The sequence below is a fragment of the Furipterus horrens genome, unplaced genomic scaffold (genome assembly GCF_987537825.1).
Source record: "Furipterus horrens unplaced genomic scaffold, mFurHor1.1.pri manual_scaffold_5, whole genome shotgun sequence".
Taxonomy (NCBI): domain Eukaryota; kingdom Metazoa; phylum Chordata; class Mammalia; order Chiroptera; family Furipteridae; genus Furipterus; species Furipterus horrens.
Window position 1 is genome coordinate 547943 of NW_028327175.1, and position 18733 is coordinate 566675.

At 47.6% G+C, this 18733-nt stretch overlaps 1 protein-coding gene and 1 long non-coding RNA gene across 3 annotated transcripts in view; both read right to left on the reverse strand.

Moving 5' to 3' along the window:
- LOC150008081 (uncharacterized) overlaps positions 1–18733 on the reverse strand; it is a 597743-nt gene that overhangs the window by 505725 nt on the left and 73285 nt on the right. The gene's annotated exons all lie outside the window — the stretch shown is intronic.
- The window catches only part of GPBP1 (GC-rich promoter binding protein 1), a 60308-nt gene continuing 48483 nt past the window's right edge, over positions 6909–18733 (reverse strand). The window contains exons 7-12 of the mRNA XM_090276102.1: positions 15519–15703; positions 14805–14945; positions 13370–13537; positions 12762–12949; positions 10089–10191; positions 6909–7191 (exon numbers count right to left, since the gene is read on the reverse strand). Coding sequence (XP_090132228.1) covers positions 7033–7191; positions 10089–10191; positions 12762–12949; positions 13370–13537; positions 14805–14945; positions 15519–15703 — 944 coding nt within the window. The 3' untranslated portion in view covers positions 6909–7032. The remainder of the gene's footprint in view (positions 7192–10088; positions 10192–12761; positions 12950–13369; positions 13538–14804; positions 14946–15518; positions 15704–18733) is intronic.

Below are 18733 nucleotides of genomic sequence, written 5' to 3' on the forward strand. Positions count from 1 at the left end.
AAACTCCTAAGGCGGTGGGTGGGGCACGTGCCTCCGTTCCCAGCAGTCACGTCACGCTGTTCTCTGCACCTCCTGGTCCCTCAGTCGCATGTGCTGTGGCCCTTGCAGGCTCCACACCCACTCCCTGTACTTCAGGGGGGCCACCACCAGAAACACTGCAATGGTGGGTTTCACGTTTTTAAATTCTTGAGAACTCCTCCAGATGTTTCCTTTTTACTTAAAATATGATTTTATACCCTAATACTTTACACCATAGTAACTGCAGGGGACTTCAACAGCAGGGCATTAAGCCTGGCTCCCCCAGCCCCCAGCGCACAGCGGCACCAGCTTTGTGCGCAAACGCCAAGAGGAACCAACACCCCCCAGTTCTCTAGCTCGTGGGAGGGCAGGCTCTACCCCAGAGAGACCAGGCACAGCTGGACGGCAGCGGGCTTGCCCTCTGGCTTCAGAGGCTGGTCACCTCCCTCACTGCTCCTTAGGCAGCAGGACACTTTCACAGTTTATGAGCTACTTAAGTGCGGCATCATTTAGGAACCAGAGTTTAACAGTTTATAAAGAAAAAGGAACTGAATCCTGTATTGGGGTGAATAGTGGGTCCCCCAAATTCCTGTCCACCCTGAACCTGAAACGTCACTTGATGGAAACAGGCTCTTGGCAGCCACAATGAGCTAACGGGGGGCCAGACTAGGTTTCAGGAGACAGCGGGGCAGAGGGCACGTGCGCGCGATGCAGGCCGATGAGCGCGATGCGGACACAGCCCTGGGATGAGGACGCTGCTGGGACCAGCAAAGCGAGGACGAGGCTGGGAAAGTCCTTCCGGGACCCCACAGAGGGTGGGCATCCAGGCTCCAGACTGCGGTAACAGTGCCCGCTGTTAAAATCACCCGTGGAAACGACACAGGTTTTAAACATCAACGCGATGGGCCCTGTAAAAGCCCCAAGTTGCTTGTTCCAGCTTTTCCAAACTAGAAGCTTCCAGGTTTCTGTCCTGCATTGGCTGGAGAAACCCACGTTTCATGCCCTGACATAACGCAGCTGCCAAAAGCCCAGAAATTCAGTGATCACAGGAGTGACATTTCCCAATGACAACGCTAATTCGTCCAATTAAAAATGTAGTTGCAATCATGAAGCCTGAGTGAGCTCACAGCCCATCTTCAGAACTGCACTTCCTTCCCAATGGGTGAATCTTAGACGTGGCTGCACTTGCTGGTTTGCGAGTTTTTACCTGGCCTCAGCACCCACCGATTACTGGAGAACACCTTGTTGTGGATGCTTGCCAGCAACACACACAAGTCAAACAGTCAAGGAAGGCACAGCTTTCTGAATCCCAGGTTCCACGGGGACAATCGTGTGGTCCAGAACCAACGGGGAGAACTGCGGCTCGTGCGTGTGACTCCAGGACACAGCCTCGAACAGTGCTAGGCTTCCCTGATTCTCCACTCCCGGTACTAACAGCACAGGGACAACCCCTGCTTCACCCAAGGACGGTCGGCGTGAGCAGTGAGCATTACACGTTGTACCCGACGTCAGCTCCGGAGTGCATGTCGCGTCTGATACTCTGCATGCTGTACAGACACACGAGGCTGAACCCCCCAGCTCACGCCACTCACAGACAGCAAGGAACTTCCTCGGGACACTTATGAAAAGTAACGACAATTCTTGAAGCGTGAGTTTGTACGTTTCATCTCCTTAACCCTCCGTCTGTGGAAACCGTCCCAGCCCCTGCGGGCACCACCACTGCTCACGCTGCGGCAAACCCTCCTGTTAAGGATCGGAGGGAGATGCGCGTCCTGGGAGCCGACCCTCCGCCCTCCAACACCCCTGCGCTGCCGCGTGGCTGCATTGAGGCCACCTGGCCCGGCAGGCAGCGCCCGGACCGGGGAGTGGGAAGAGCTCCTCCGAGCTCAGCACACTGCCAGGCTAGCGGGAGCTTCCGGTGAATTACGAACACCCCCACGTGTCAGGAAATGAAGTTGTAAAGCTACAGCGCCATCCTTTCCTGCCGCGTACACACTGCTCATCATGCAACACGTCCGCACAGAGAACAGGGACAGAGGCCGCTTGTGCTGAGCGTGGGCCGGCCAGTCTTGTAAGGGCTTTTATGTTTCGGGGGGCCTTGGTTCTTTTGTTTTTGTGTGGATTTTTTTGTTTTGTTTTGTTTTGGGGTCTTCTTAAAAATTTTATACGATAGCTCCAAAAAAGGGTCTGATTTTACACTGGGGAAATTGAGGCGCACACAAATTAAGTAACAAGACCAATTTCACTTTTCCTAAGGGTCCTTCAACGCTCACAAGACAGCTCCCTCCCTGCTTTCTCTGTGCCTTGTGTTCCAGGGACCCCTGCACGCACCTCTAGCTCAGGCCAGCTGGGCCAGAGAGCTGGCCTGGGACCGGGGCTGGAAGCCACTGACCCGCAGGCCTCCTGTGTCGACTCAGGTTCAGCAGGACCAAGGCCCAGGAAGGGCTGGCATTCCCCCAGCACCACCATGAACGCAGGGGAATCCAGCCTCTTTAGAACTCCCTCCATGGCCAGGGAGCAGCTTGGAAATGTTCAGTTAGTGACTCCGACGTCAGCAGAACACCCCTCCACCACCAGATCAATCGTTACTACTCCAGTGCCACTCTGGAATTTTTCCTCTGAAGCCACGTCTTAGAGGAGACAAAGAAACGGGATTCTTATTTTTTAACAAGCACACAGGAACTAAGCCACTCAGATGTCTCCCGTCCCCTCAAGAGCCTCCCACGCGCAGGAAGGCACAGGTGGGGGAGGTGCCGCATGGGGGCCTTTGGGGGCGCTGCTCTGCTCAAAGCATCGTTGGGATTCTCCTTGCAGCGACGTCCTCCAAAGCCAGGACATTTCCTTCCAATGTCCGGTGGTAGCTCTCCCCGGCCTCCGAGAGCACTCCTTCGCAAACTGAGGAACTGTCTTCCTCTCAGCTGTGAAGCGAGCCACAGAAAAGTGCATGAAACAGGAGTCTGAACACTGAACGTAAATTCAATATATTTTTAGAAATGCCAGAAGCACCTATTCAAAGAGAATGTCTTCATAAGTGAATTCTCAGGCACCGAGGATGTGCCGAGCTGAACCAAGAAGCCCTGAGAGGCGGGTATTTGGTGAAGTTTCCTGAGGCGGGGCTGCGTCTCCCGCGCTTGGGCCTCCCTGTTCCCTGCCACAGCTGCCACACAGCTGCCCGGTGACTACGCAGCTGTGCTCAGCGCGTGACCTGGGACAGGGAGGGGAGAAAGGGTGTGCGGACCACAAGGACTCGGGTGAGGCCCTTCCGCCCCCGGCGCGTGGCTGTGCTGCCCGGGGCACCGCTCGCACAGCCCCTGCGGTGCCACGTCTGACCCAGGCCTTCCCAAGTGCCCCCACGTGCAGCTTTAGGCAGTCACGGCGCACATCGGCCCTGATGCTTAAGGGCTTCCACAGGCCAACAGAAGAAACACTGAGAGGCAGAGCTTCCACCTCTGGGGCCTCCTGCTGCTCGCGTGGTCGGCAGGGTGGCCCTGACCAGCTGTCTCCCTGCTGCACTCACTCTGAACCCAAGTCCCCCCAAGCCCAGAGGCTGCAGCACGGTCCCTCTGCTGGCACCTCCATGGCTGGCCTCGCATCGCTCAGTACCCATGTTTCATCTCCTCTGCAATTGATTCCACCAAAACAGAACCTGCTCAACTGCCAGCACCTACGTCCAGATTTGGGGGAGAGCACTATCCCCACGCCCCCCAAAATTAATCCTTTCCTGTCTCACCGAATCAGCCTCTTGCAAAGCAGCTGCCCCCCGGGGCTCGTCCATCGCCAGCCTGCCCAGTCACGTCCACAAGGCCCACCAGAGCGCCTCGAAGGCGCGACGGCAGGACACCACGGAAGGGCTCGCTCACGCCTGAGATGGCCTGGCACAGAGGCCGCGTCCCTCCCGCTCACCCCAACGCTGTCATCATCTGTCCACTGCCAGCGTCCAGAAAACCTTCAGAAATGGAGTAAAGGGAGCAAGTCCCACTCACTCCAGCTTGGAGTCGCTGTTCCCGCTGCAGCGAACAGGCCACGCGTGTCCCTCCAGCGGACAAAGGATGGACTTCAGTCACTGTTCCAGGTTAGATTCCTACAAAACACCACGTAAGGTGCCTGCAAGTGACCAACGGCTTGTCCCCTAGTAAACAGAACTCCACACTGCACACCTTTCCAAGTCGGCTGCTACTGAACCACGCGCTGCCACGTCCTTTCCCAGCAGCACCCTCTCTTCAGGTCCCTCGCGATACATCCCTGAGTTTATCGTGGGCCAAAACCTCACTTTATTTTTAATTATAATTTACTTATTTATTTTTAGTGAGAGGGGAAAGGAGAGAGGGAGAGAAACATCACTGTGTGATTGCCTCTCACTTGCGCCTCCAACTCAGGACCTGACGTGCAACCTAGTCATGTGCCCTGACTGGGAATCGAACCTGCGACACTTGGCTCAAAGGCAGACGTCAAAAACCTCACTTTAGGGAAAAATGGTCACGTGCATGCCTAACGCAGATAGCTAAACTCTAGCACGTTTTCTGTACACAGTGAGCAGGAGACTATGGAGGACCGAGCAGAATCTGACGGTGAGGTCAAGCTTAATTACATGGGAGGGGAGGGTCCCAACAGAGCAATTAGGGCCTATTCCTAAGTTTGAACTGTTTAGCTGACCAGACATGTCTAACAGCACATACAAACACTATCAAAAGGTGCTAAAGTACCTGTTTTGGTAATAGGCCCTTAAACATACTGGATTTTAATTATCAATATAAATCTGATGTTATCAAATCAACCTGATTATTTTTAACAGTTATATGCTTATTTCAACTTTAATAGAAATGTATTTATGAAAAATTATTCTAACCCTTAATACAGAAGAAATACAATTTCTGAAGTGCTATTTAAAACTATTACTTTAAGAATTTTGCTCACACATTCCATTAAAAAAAAAGAATGCTGCGGGAGGTGGCATGGTGAGCGGGAGGATCACGGAAGATACCCCAGAACCCGTCTGAGGCGACACATTCACTACCTTGAGGGCAGGTGTTTCACCGGTCCAAGTTCATCCAATCGTGTGCTGTTAATGTGTCATTTGTGACTTCACACCTCAGTAGTGTTTTGTAAAAATAAATTGCTATAAAGTAACCAAAATTACTCTTTTTCCCAGACACCCATGGCCTATTCCTGAGTTCGCCCGGCTGAAGGAAGTTTCAGAACCTGCCGACTTCCCTTCAAACAATGGTCCAAACGCAACTATGCCAAGTGGTGATGGTGTCACCCACACACTTGTACACAGTTCCGCCCTTGTGACCGAACTCACCCCTCCCCGTTCACGTGTAGAACCCAACACTGTACTCGCCACACTCGCGACCTGCCGAACACATGCACAGCACAGCACGTGGAAGCAGAACCTAATTACTTGGCTGTGAAGAATGGGAATTAGGGCCAAAAAAATCACCTGAACGCAAGGCAGAAGACACCAGAAATGAAATAACAAATAACAAAACCTATTCTGAGCGCCTTAGAAAACACAAGAGGTAGCTTTTAAATGTGTCAGCAGTTTGCGCCTGATGGGTTCCATTCATCTACTGGCCAAGCAGTGTGAGTCCTGAGGACATTCCACGCGAGGCACCGACGGCTCTGTCACAGCACACGAGCTTCTCTGCAGGGAACACCCCGTGTCCTTTTACGGCAGGGAAACGACGTGTGGCGTACTACATAGTGACTTTCAGACGCAGTTAACACTGTCGGCCCTGCAACTCCCCCTTGTAAGCTCTGTGGGATGAAACTGTGGTTTTAATCTTCCCATCACCAGCACTCACGGCAAACAAATAATTGCAGCTTCTGGTGAAACGGGGGCAGCAAGAAGGATATTAAACACATAAGCCTTCTGAGAACACAACATTTTTAAAAAACTGAGTATTAGCTCAATCTGACATAAAATCTAGAACATTTCTGCCCTCAGATTTTGCTCTTTACAATTAGAATGTATTTAAACACGGACATGAGGAAGAAAAGCTGAAGCAAATGCGGGGAAACAAAACCAGAAAAACCAAAATGCAAATGTAGAGACAAACTCCTCTTCTGGTCAGCAGTGACACAGAAGTGATTCTAAAATTGATGTGCAAACGAAAATAGTTGTTTAACATTCACTAACTTAATAAATGCATTAAGCCGTTAATAAAAATAAGGGTTATTATTCAATGCTTTTTCTAAACTCAGGAAGTGATTGCCCCCTTCGATGAAGCGTAACTTTGTTTCGTTCCGTGAAAAAAGCACATCGTGTTAGAGATCAGTACCTTGAACACTACAGAGAACAAGCGTGTTCTGAAAATCCAGTTTATTTTCCATGTTGTGAACAGACCCAGTCAGTGTGATCAGTTTTTCCGCACGTGTAATAATTTATCAAAATAAGTTTTCCCACAACAACTCTTTCCCATCAACTCTGAAAATCCCGGTCTGACAACATATCCAAATAAAGCTCTTGAAAATCACCTCTTAAAATTTGGAAGAAAGTGTGGCAAGTCTCTCCTGTAATATTTACGGAACTACAAATGGCTAAAGAGCAATTTATGTTTTAAAAGGTGACTAGTACGACAGCTGAGTCAGGAAATCAATGTTTTAGTGCACTTTGCTCCAGTTTTAGCCAACATGCTACAGTGTCCTTTTGGGGGCGAGGGGCGCACAGAGTGGACTTGAGGGTTCTCCACTGTACGAAAAAGATACGACTCTGCAAGCAAAGCAGTGTAAGCTGCCTTTTTTTCTTAAGACCTGGACATTTTAAGACAGAAGCTTTGCAAAACATGACACAATTTTATTCTTCAACGGGAAACCTCGTTTGCTATCACATCGTCACATTGCGCGTCAGAGAAACGCCGCGGCGCTGGAGGCGGGCGGGCGGGGCGCCCGAGCCCTCGCGTCCGCAGCACAGGGGTGCGGAGCGGCGCGGCCCCGCACGGCGTCCTCGGCTCTCTCGCACTGGAGTCCCAGGCCGTCTCCCCCGGCGTGGCCCTGTGCAGGCCCGCCCCTAGGTCACACGTCGTCATCGTCCGGCGTGTCGCTGCTGCTTGTTTCTGAGTCCTCGTTCTCCACCGTGGGCCTGAAAGAGCAGTTCTTCCAGGCTCCAAACTTGAAGTCACAGATCAGGCCGTTCTTCAAAACACCGTTTTTCCGCAGACCATTTTTCTGGAACTAAAATGTCAAAAAAAACAAAATGAAACAAACTATCCTCCAAGAGTTACTAACAAATTAGGAACACTATAGTAATAACTGTAACCATGAATATAATCAAGTTACTAAAACTGTATCTGACCGTGAAAGGTCCCCAGATGATGACATCACTTCTGAAAAGCTGTGTGGCACCGCTGCCCCCGCTGATCTAATGACGCACATCGAGCTGCGCCCGCTGTCCACCGACCTGCCCCGGTGGCGAGGGGATGGGCCCGGCCTCAGGCGCTGCCCGGACGGGAATCAGCGGCCACCCGGCGGCAGCTGTTAAGTTTTACCGTCGGACCCACCTGGGTTACTAACACGCCCCACAACGTACATTCCTCATACTCGGCAGAATACAAACTATTCTGGTATGTGGTATTGCTGTACAAAAATATTGAACAGGGCCCTCTGTTTAACCACAGAGATTAAGATACTGTGAAAAAGTTTCTCTTTCTGAAAATGAAAAATTAGAACTGAGGTTACTATGGTATTAAAGGTTGTATCCAAAGATCACCTATGGGGGACAGAGGTTGACCCAAACAGAAACCATTAAAAAAATACAAAGTTAAATTTAATAATGATATACATTCTACTAACTCCAGCCTTCAAAAATGCTTTTCATAAAAATGTTTGACATTCTGGCAATTTTCATCAGAATCTCTAAGTACAATCTCTTATAGAACCAAATCCAGCTATATAGGTAAGCTAACATTTGAAACTGTTTACAGACGTCATATCTAGAGGGTTTTTCGTTTTGTTTTTTTTTTAAATCATTGGGATTAGGATAAGATTCAAGCCAAAGGACCCCCTTACATCACGGCTAATTTTGTGTGTTACAGGCCTTGAACTAGAAATAACAGGTCTAGGATATTGCCTCTCATTTTCCCCTGCCTACTTAGTTCTCTATTTTCCACAACAGGTTTTCTTTTCTACCTAAATTCTAAAACTTCAGCTACTTCCTTTCACTTTGAACAAATGATCCCTCGCCATCTTTACTGAGGAAAACAAAAGCCGTGTACCCACCTCTGGTGCTCTCAGCCAGTGTGATACTGAACAAACACACCTTTGTCCCCCTTTCAAAGGTACATCTTCCCATCCCCCAAAGTCCCAGTCTTGCTTCACGTGATGTATAGCCCAATGCCACCTAATCTTTCCAAAGCTTGACATCAACTCTGGAAAATTTTGATAAAAACCAAATATAAATCTTTATCTCCAGTTTCTCTAACTAAATGTCCCTATCACCCACCAGAGTACCTAATCTGGGTTTCCAAAGCCTCCCCACACCAGCGCTCCCTTCTGCCTTCCTGCTTATGAACAATTATCAGTTCACAGACTGGACTTCAAAAGCCTGCCTTAGTCCCGCGTCCAGATCCCTCTGGACCGCCTTTTCTCTGCCTCAGGCCCTCACGCCCCCTCCCCCAATCACTACCGGGGCCACCTCGCATCCCTAAGCAACCCTAAAGGGTGCCCTGCAACTAGGACGCTAGCCCCAAGAAGGCGCTTATCTCTGCGACCGTCACAGTGTGGGGGGTGCCACGAACACTCAGCCAGGGTTTGCTGAATTGCACCCTGACCCACCCGTGACCGGGAACAATACACAGGAGTGGTGGACAAAGGCAGTTTACAAACATGAGTGTGAGAAACAGTTCACTCTCATCTTACTTACTGATTACTGTATCATTACTGTTACCTTTACTTTTGCCCACCGCTGCAAATCCTCCTTAGAAACAGCAGCAGGCCCCAATGACTTTCCAGAAATGTGAATGTTAGACGATGTCATCATTAATGTAACTGTATCCGTCTTTGTCACTTGGTCAGAAACAGACATACCCAGGGAAATGCACAACCGAGAGATGCCACGAGATGCCTCTGCGGCCGCCTGGGCAGCACCGTGGGAAGGCGCACAGCACGGCCACCGGCCACACCCAGCACGGCAGCTCCTCCAAGGCAGAAACGGGTGGCCACACAGGACCCAGCAACCCCACTTCTGGGTGTACCTCCAAAAGAACTGAGGACGGGGACTCCAGATACCCGTCCACCGTGTTCACAGCACCGTGACACCCACCAGCCAGCCGAGGGCTGGAAGCACCCAGGTGCGCCCACCACAGCGGAATGAATACACAGGGCGTGAGCCCTGCACGCGAGACTCCCCGTCCGCTTTGAAGAGGAGGTGCTGACACCTGCTCCGCAGGGGAACCCGGGACACCCCACTAAGCGAGACAAGCCAGCCACCCAAGGACAAACACGGGGCTCCCCGGGCCGGATGAGCAGCTGGGGTTCAGTGGGCGGCGTCTCCGCTGCACAGAAGGATAAGAGCTCTGGCGGCAATGGCCGCACAACACTGGCAATGTTCTTAATGCCGCAGAGCCACACGCTTAAAATGGCTAAATGGGAAAGTTCATGTTATGTGCATTTTGCCACAAAATTTTAAATGCTGTGAAAAAAAAAATCAACATATTATATTCATACTTAAAAATTTTTTTAATTACGGTGATCATCTCCATTTTATTATGAAGTGACTGTAACTAATTTCCTCACGATTCCATTAAAAACACTTAAAGTGTTTAAAACACCTAAAAAGCTTAACGCACACAGTTAGGGAAATCACTTCTGCGAGACCGTATTTAGAAAACCATAATGAGTTTGGAAAATCCTGTCCACGCTCTAACACGTGGCAAACGTTTCCTGACACTCTTTCTGGGAGGCAACTATGGAGACACAAAGGCGGTTCTGACCCATAATGCAACGTCCAACAAATTCCTACAGAAAACTGTGTAACTCCCCTCCCACGCCCCCCCCCCCCCAACTGCTTGGTTACAGCCCACTGTCCCCACAAAGAAAGGGCAACCCGAGTGCCCCAGGAGCCGGGCCCTCACCTGCTCACTGATGACCCGGAACTCGCGCAGCTCGTCCTCGGTCAGGGGCGCGCAGGCCTCGTCGTCCTCGCTGTCCTCCTGCCAGCCCATCTCCCTCAGCAGCCTGAGTCAGGGGGGAATCGGCCGGGTTAGAGCTGCGCCCGAGGAGCGTAACCCCACGTGTGTCGTGTGCGAGAGGACATGAACCACTGAGCACGAAGTCCCCGAAATGCATAAAAAAGGACTTGAGTTTACACTTTGGGTGTCTTTCTGGAAATGAGCACGGAGATGCAGCCCAAAAAAAGGTCTTAGGTAAGAGCAGAAGGAGCTGCTCAACTGCTTCATTTTGGGGGCTCAGAGGCTCCCCAGGCTGGGAACGCACACCGGCTAGATCTGTGCAATGGAAGTAAAAGCGATGCTCTCCCAGCACCACAACCCACCTTGTTCTAGTTAAGCATCAGGTCTCCTCCTCTGAAAGGAAGAGGCTGGACATCCCACCCTATTTTGCATTTTATAACGTACTGACATGCCGCTGTCACTTCCTGTGCGTGCCAGTCCTCATCCTCAACACATAAATTTAATGTGAAATGGACAATTATGTTCTGTAACTACAGAAAGATGACTGTTTTAAAAGCTCCCACCACGATCTAAGTAAAATGGCTAATACACTTACTCTCTTTTCCTTCCAATTTTTGAAGAGCAGACCTCCACCTGAGGCACAAAAGACTGGCGGTGACCCAGTAAGGCCACAGGCTTTATACTGATCTGACTATACTTTTTCTTTAATTAATTGCATGTCTGAACTATTTGTTACTGTTCGCACCTATTCTATTCTCTTTCAACTTGAGCCTGCCACAAATTAGCTACACTCTGCAGACTTTTATATCTTTTTAAAGCAACCTCACAGAATATTGGTGCTCAGAGACTCTGAATGAAATTTAACACTATACTTGCATTTTACAGATAAAGCATCAAGATCACATGGTAAAATAGCCCGTATACTTGATGGCAGAGGAGACAGAATTCTGTTTTTTGCTCACCAGCCCGTGCTGCCCCTGGATTGGAACGTCAGCCGTAACCGATGAGCACGTCTGTCGCCCCCTGCACCCCTGACCACTGCTTTTCCAGCACAGTGCCCGCCCTCCCTCTTCACAGCCTCGCTCCCTGGGGACGGCAACGCCAGTCCCTCTGGCCCCCTGTGCAGGGAGGTAAAGCAATCTAACTGCTTTTGCTGCTTACTTGTAGGTTTGTAGGTGTTCCACTGTTAAAAACAGAATCTTACCAAAAATGCAGATGGAATGGAACACATTATTTCAAATGTTATAAAAGTCAGGTATTCCTACCTGTCCATTTTTCCTCGGTTCTCTTATCCCCAGAGGCTGTTACTGTTAAGTGTTTTTGGAAGAGCTTTCAAAACAAATACTATTGCCCTGGCTGATGCGACTCAGTGAATTGAGCACCAGCCTGTGAACCTGAGGGTCACCCGTTCAAGTCCCAGTCAGGGCACTTGCCTGGGTTGCGGGACAGGTCTCCAGTTGGGGGCACACACTGATGTTTCTCTCCCTTTTTCTCTCTCCCTTCCCTCTCTCTAAAAATAAATGAAATCTTTCGAACAAAAACAAACAAAAATACTCTTGTGTGCCCTCACATACAATGAGGACTATGTCCTAACAAGGTCATCTCTAATTCCATTAAGGACCCCACACTCTTATCAAGCTATGCTCTCCACTGCCCAGGAAACAGACCAGGAAGGCACTCAGCTTCCAAACGACTGCCCAGGACCCTTGCCCATATTCCTGTCTCACCCTTTCAGTCCAGCTTGACAGCACAGGTAGAAAATCCTGGAACTAATTCATCAGCCAATCTCTGAACCAAGTGAAGCACACAGTACGTGCCAGGTGTGGGGCACAGTACGTAACAAAACAGGGAAAAGTGTACTCATGGAGCTGAGGTTCTTAAGGAAAGGTTAGAATTAAAAGTAAAGATGTAAAAAGTTATTCTACAGTAGGCAAAGCCCAGTTCCCGCCTATCCTAGAATTCAACAAAGTTGGAGGAGAACTGACATTAAATCAAAAAGTCATGTCAATGAATTAACTGAGTCGTTAACAAGTATCACCCCGCAATGAACCAGGTCCCAGAGGACATAAGAGTTTTTAGTGGGAAAACAATTCAGTTTTATACACAGCAATTATAGAGTTGTTCAAGTAGACAACACCAGTGCTCGAGTCCTTTATGTAGTGACACTGAACCATGTGGTTTATTTCAAGATCACAGAAAGGACTTCAATCACTTCTGCAAAGCACCTGCTCTTAAGTTAACTATAACCTCACAGGGGAAAACACTACAAAAGTCTACTCTAGATCTGAACACACTTTACCTCTGAAACTAAATCACTAAAAGAGTCCACTATGTAAAACATGGAAGAGGGTGAAGCCAGAGAACTTATATGCACGACCCATGGACATGAACTAAGGGGGGTGGGATTGCTGGAGGGAAGAAGGGTATTGGGCGGAGAGGAGCAAAGGGGAAAAAAACTGTGACTACTGTAATAGCATAATCAATAAAATACACTTTAAAAAAAACACACACACACAAAATCGGTGATTATCGGGGAAAAACAAAACACATAGCACAACATTTGTATCCTATCAGAATCCTGGATGTAAGTGTGCGGAGAAGAGGAAAAGGACTCGCCTGTGCTCTGCCTCGAGGGAGCTGGAGAGGACGTTGCTCTGCGGGAAGGCTGGAGGCCGCATGGCCTGCTGGGAAGCCACCGAGGCATTGCCATTCTCTTGCGGGATTTCCTTGTCACCGAAGTTGCGGTTTATGTCCCTTTCTTGACAAGCACTGTTGCTGTTATGCAAATTAAATGAGTCGTCATCCTGATTTTGGGAGAGTTAAAAAAGAATGAGTTAGAGAACACCATTGTTAAAAACTAATAGAATTTGGTTAACTTCTGTTGAGAACACCTAAATGTAACACGTATAATCATTCCATTTAGAACACACCCCCCTCACAGGACACAGAACTCAGCCGTGGCGGACACCCACAGCTCCCGGACTCCAGCACTCACATCTATTCAGCAACGACAGAAGACCCAAATGAAGGTAGGCAACATGGGAAAACAAAAAACAGAAATGAACCGGAACTTTTTTAAATTTTACTTTTGCACAGGAAGTACAGAATGAGAAATATCTACTTTAGAAAGAAAGTCAAGTTTATGCAAAGGTCCTAAATGGTCTTTGCCCAGGAAGTTCAGTGACATGTCAACTCAGAGCCCCACGTCTCTGCGAGTGGGTCACCTTCTCAGAGCCGGCGTGGCTCTCGTCTTCGTGCCCCTCCTCCACGCGGTCCCGTCGCAGCGCTTTCAGGAATTCACTCTTCCTATCAGTGCGCATCCGTGTCAGCTTGGTGAGGCGAGGCTGCTGGCCGAGTTTATCGACAGGCGACGAGGAGTTGGAGCGATTACACTGAGGAGAAAGGCAGAAACGTGGGGAAGGTGCCAGCGGCTCCTCCTTCTCCTCCGCCCCCCATGCAGAGCTGACTCCACGCAGGGCCTATCCAAAGGCTCTTCCTCTGTCCCTGTATGCTGTACCTACCCCACCGCAAGGGCACAAAAGAATTTTCTTATCCCAGAAGCAATTATGGTCTAATAACACAACGAATCATCACTCTAAATTAGGAGTTTCGATACTAGTTTTATAAAGTAAGTCCTGAAATTGTGTAAGAATGTCTGTAATACATAGAAGCGCAGTGTTTTAAACTGAGTTCCAATGACAGCTCCAATAAGACCTATTTATATTTATTTACACACAAGTACACGCAGGCTTATCAGGCATGATTTCACCAGAAAAAATCCTGAGGAAGGGAAGGAAGGAGGAGAAAAAAATGGTGTCCTGACACCCTTGTGTTCCGTGTTCCATTTGACAGTGGGGTCCGATATGAAACAGGGAGGCAGGACTCTGTATCGCAGAAGGCTGTAACCATGGAAATAAACCTTAGTGCTTCACTTCTGGCCGCACCTGTAGGATGACAATGACTCTACGCTACCAGTGACCAGCTGAGAATGCCAGTCCTTTCACCAAAGCTCTGAAATCCTGTGACTAAAAACGAGTAGATGAGGGACTCTGATATTCCAACTCAGTGTCTGGAGCAACCCCAAGTATATCATAGAGTGACAAGTGTCTTCTGACTGCGCTGGGAACTCCCTGGTGTGAAAGTTTCAGAAACCTGGTCAAACAACACAAATACTTAACCTACCAGGCATCTGAAGTCAGTTCAATAATACGCGTCTCTCCTTTCCCTCCTCCCCTCTGCTCCCCGAAGGGTTAACACTAATAGAATTTCCATCCGCCCCAAACGAAGATGAAGGAATACAAATCTTCAATTTGAACCACGGTTCAATCATACGCCAAGCATTACTGTATCACAATTATCAAAACTGTTATTTTCCTAATTCTTTTCTTAAAAATTATTCTTTCTGGTTGATGGGTACATGGTATTTTCTCTACATTTTGGGATATTCAGAAAGTTTCATCAACACTTTAAAAACTTATTCCTACTTAACTAACGTTCAGAAGTGTGAGCAAATCTAGGGGAAGGATGTGAGTGGGGTTTGGGAAAGAACTCTATTATCTCACTTAATGTGTTCATGTAAGGAACCCGCGCCATTCGCTGCTCATGAAGCCACCACGTTACAGGGTGCCGCACCCCCCGAGACAACTGCCAGCGCCGTACCTCCTTCACTGAAGCTGCTGACGGACTAAAATTCTTGGCAGTTGATTTAAAAGCACTGAAGTTGCCAACACCATACGTAGACTCGTGAGAGAAAGAAGTCCCAACTTTGTTCTCTTTAGTTTGGCTTTTCCACTGTGTAGGCTGAAGAAAAACACACAAACATTAATGTGTATCAACAGATTATCTGGACCAAAGAAAAAGAAAGGAACAGTATAAAATAAAGGTGACTACATGGGGCTCATAAAAATAATCATTTTTGTATTAATCACTTCCACATGATTCTCTGGCATCTTTTCCTACAAATTAAACCAAAGTGTGGTTTTCAGATAAAAACATCTGACTACATTGCTTTTTTTTTCTCTCTGTTTTATAAACATAAAGTTAGATTTCTTTTGCCTAATGTCAAGAAAACTCTAGTGGGGGTTTCAAGAAGCGAAACTGGAACACCAAGGAAACAGCAAATTAAAAATTAAACAAATACATCATACATTCATCTAGCGAAGCAAAAACTTGATAGATTTCATTAACTACTCAAACAGGAAAACACACACATGAGCAAACACACGCCATTTAACGACACACAACAGGCCAACTCCTTCCACTCAAAGATCACCAACTACCTACACAATTTGGTGTAAATTTCTTAACACTATTTTCCTGAAGGAAGTCAACTGGTACCTACTTAAAAGTTGTGTTTAACAATTCCGAACTTACTTTTGGAGGTGGAGCGGCAGGTTTAGGGACTAACCCTTTATAAACACTTGGGCCAGTCCCGTTCTTAACTGGCTGCGATTGAAGACTCCCCGCCACCGGGAACCCACAGAGCTGTACGTCTTTCGCGGTGCCTTTCTTAATGACCAGCATCCTCGGAGCTCTGGACTTAGGGTTTGGAGGGTACTCTGCATGGACAAAGCAGGGGCAACAGTCACACACAATAGACTGTAACGACACTAAGCCACCAAACGACCAGTGCACTCTGAGCCTTGATAGTACTTAAAATCAACGACTGCCTCCTCGGTGAAACGACTGAGCTATCTCTAAGTATCAGCTAGGCTCCCACTTAAGAAATACAGCTCACACAACTGAAGAAATCATAAAGAGAACTGAGCAACGTCAAGCAACACAGATGCATTCAGCTAATAGCGGGTTAGAAGTGTCAACTATGTCCAAACCAAGATTAATTAGAATCTCACATGTTTTTAATTAATTTTTTTCATTGCAATTTTCGTCCTAATGGCTGTTAAGGACTGGGAATATAAAGTATATTGTCCTCTTTTCCCTTCTGAAAAGAGAATTCTCCTAATTCCTTTTCATTCTTTTTAATCTCACTTATAAAGTTATAACCAATAAGCAAGGAACCACAGTCCCTCTATTTCGACTTCAGTTATAACTAATGAGACTTCTGGTGTCACAATACAAATCAATTCATTCAAATGGTTACTGACCCTCTAACTACACTGAAGGCATCTGTGAACTGCAGGGCAACCCACTCAATCCTAGCTTCTGAAGCCAGTACTGGGAATCACAGTTACTAACTAAAAGCTTTTCTCAAGGCCATGGACGTTATTAAAATACGAAAAACCACTCCTAGAGTTTAATCAGTGGGTATGTAAACAAGAGATGTTACATGTGAGCATGTTCACGATCACTCCAACAAAAAATTCTGAAAGCATCCTTTTCATAGTTTAGGATAAAAGAGTTAACTAAAGAGAGGACTCCCCCAAAATCTCAATTAAAATGAGCTTTGCATATTAAACGAGACCTGATCCTGGAGACTGGAAGTTGCACAGAAGTTTTGTGAGGAGGCTCCACCTCCAACCAAACCAAACCAAACCTCGCAGCGGGTCATCTAAGGAGCTAGGCAGGTATGGGTTCCCAGGGCCGTGGAGAGACTCTGAGCTCACCCGAGGCTGCGTCCTCTTTCAAACCCAGCGCTGAGCTGGTGCAGCGCTCCCTTCACTGTGACCCTGAAGGGAAGACACGAGGACAAGAGCCCAGAGCTGCCTAAGAAGAGGCTCCTCTGCCCAGAAACGAGCACGCCTTCCTAGGTCATGGCGGCCTGAAGAGGCCTGAGACGCGAATGCCAACAAGGACACCCTCAGGCACGTGGCAGAAACGGTATCACCCACACACAGCTTTTCTGAAGAACTTACACGAGCAAGTCAATGGAGAGGTCAATGAACAAGAAATAGTACGAAACACAACGTAAGCTTTCAATTATTACTTTTTGTAAACAGATGCTGTGTGAATAAAATAGTAAAAAATTTTCTCAAAATTAGCAATTCTTAAAATTAAAATTTAAGGAAAAATCTTAAATCTCGGGACTCAAACCTAAACTAAATGCAGTGTAGGAGCCTGCAGGTGGCCGACGCTGGGAAACACCAAAGGTGGCGGCAGGCGTTGGCGAGGTTTCGCGTCGGGGGACCACGTGCGTGAGGCAGGGGGCACGCTGTCAGCACGCCACCAGGGAGTTACTCCATTCAAACACGACGATGAAGACTTCCGTTCTTTGTAACCAACTGAGCACCAAGTGGAGCTTCGTTCCCTTCTAGACCCGTATGTCACGACAACTACACTGAAGGAGGAAAATAGTGACAGCAGTGCCAGGAAAAAGAGTGAGCCCCCACTGTCAAGGGAGACACGAGGGAAGAACTTCAGCTTAGAGAGCACACGCAGGGACTCAACAGCTGAGGAGGGCACTCATCTGCCCCGTCCCATCTTGCACTGCAGACTGACACTTGGAAACGCCATCTGTGGCAGAGGGCAGAAGTAGCTTTTTCAGACAAAAATTAAAAATCGATCACCAAGCAAAGGTCCTTACTCAAGTACACCCTGAATGATGTACTTAAGACAGAAGGAAGACGATCCCACGTGTAAGGCTGAAGGTACAAGCAGCAGCATGTTTCTGCACACAGACGACCGCTGATCAAGCGAGAAGGGAGGCGAGAAGGGGAGGAAAGCAGCAAGCAGGGACACTTCCTTTAAGCTTCGATACAGTTCGTGACCACCAACTTTGCCCTTCCTAAAACTGGAGTCCTGGACACCAAGGAGGAAGAAACAGGCTGGCTGTGTCCTCAAAGAAGCCTTCGATGCAAAGAACGGCAGCACGCCCTACACAGAGGCCAGGGGAAGCCGCAGAAACCAGTCACAGAAGAACACATATCAAATAAAAGATGATCAAGGCACCTAAGGAAGGTGACAGGGACCGGGAGGGACGAGAAGCAGACACAGCACTGATGTACTGAAGTCCAGTCATATTCAAACATTATAGTACAGAGGTTAAGAAGATGTGTTTTTGTACCAGACTTGAGAATTTTAACACTTGTTCCAACCTTAATAGGTAATCTCTCATCTATAAAATGGGAAATAATTCTTATCTCAAAGTTACTGTAGTAATTTCTTTAAAAAATTAGAAAAAATAAAATCCAGTCAGGTCATACATTATGGCTACTACGTTAGGCTTCCAATTATATTTTAAAGGCGTCCTTTTCTGAGACTTATAAATTGATCCAGAAGACTATAAGATGAGGAAAAGTGTTAACAGAATTAAACATAATAAAGACTAACTTATGTCCTAGTTAACTAGGCCGAATATACTGCATAAACCTGCCCACTTAAGAACAAGAAAGTGTTCATAATGGTGGTAATTACATGTAAGTATAATCAAAAGGAGTAAAGGCAGCGCTAACAGCCAAAACTTAATTTGCATCATTTACATCCACTTATGTTACTTAAAAACTGGTTTATCTAATCATAAATTGTCTCTACAAATTCTCCTGACACAACCCTTCCAAGCTAAGTGTTGAAGCTACTGGATTTAAACAGTATCCAACGTCTCTACATTTTCTCCTCTTACTTGGTCATTTGGCAGAGTATACACAGAAGATCCAAATTATTTGTTCTTTTAAAGAAAAAGTTTATGTGCTGAT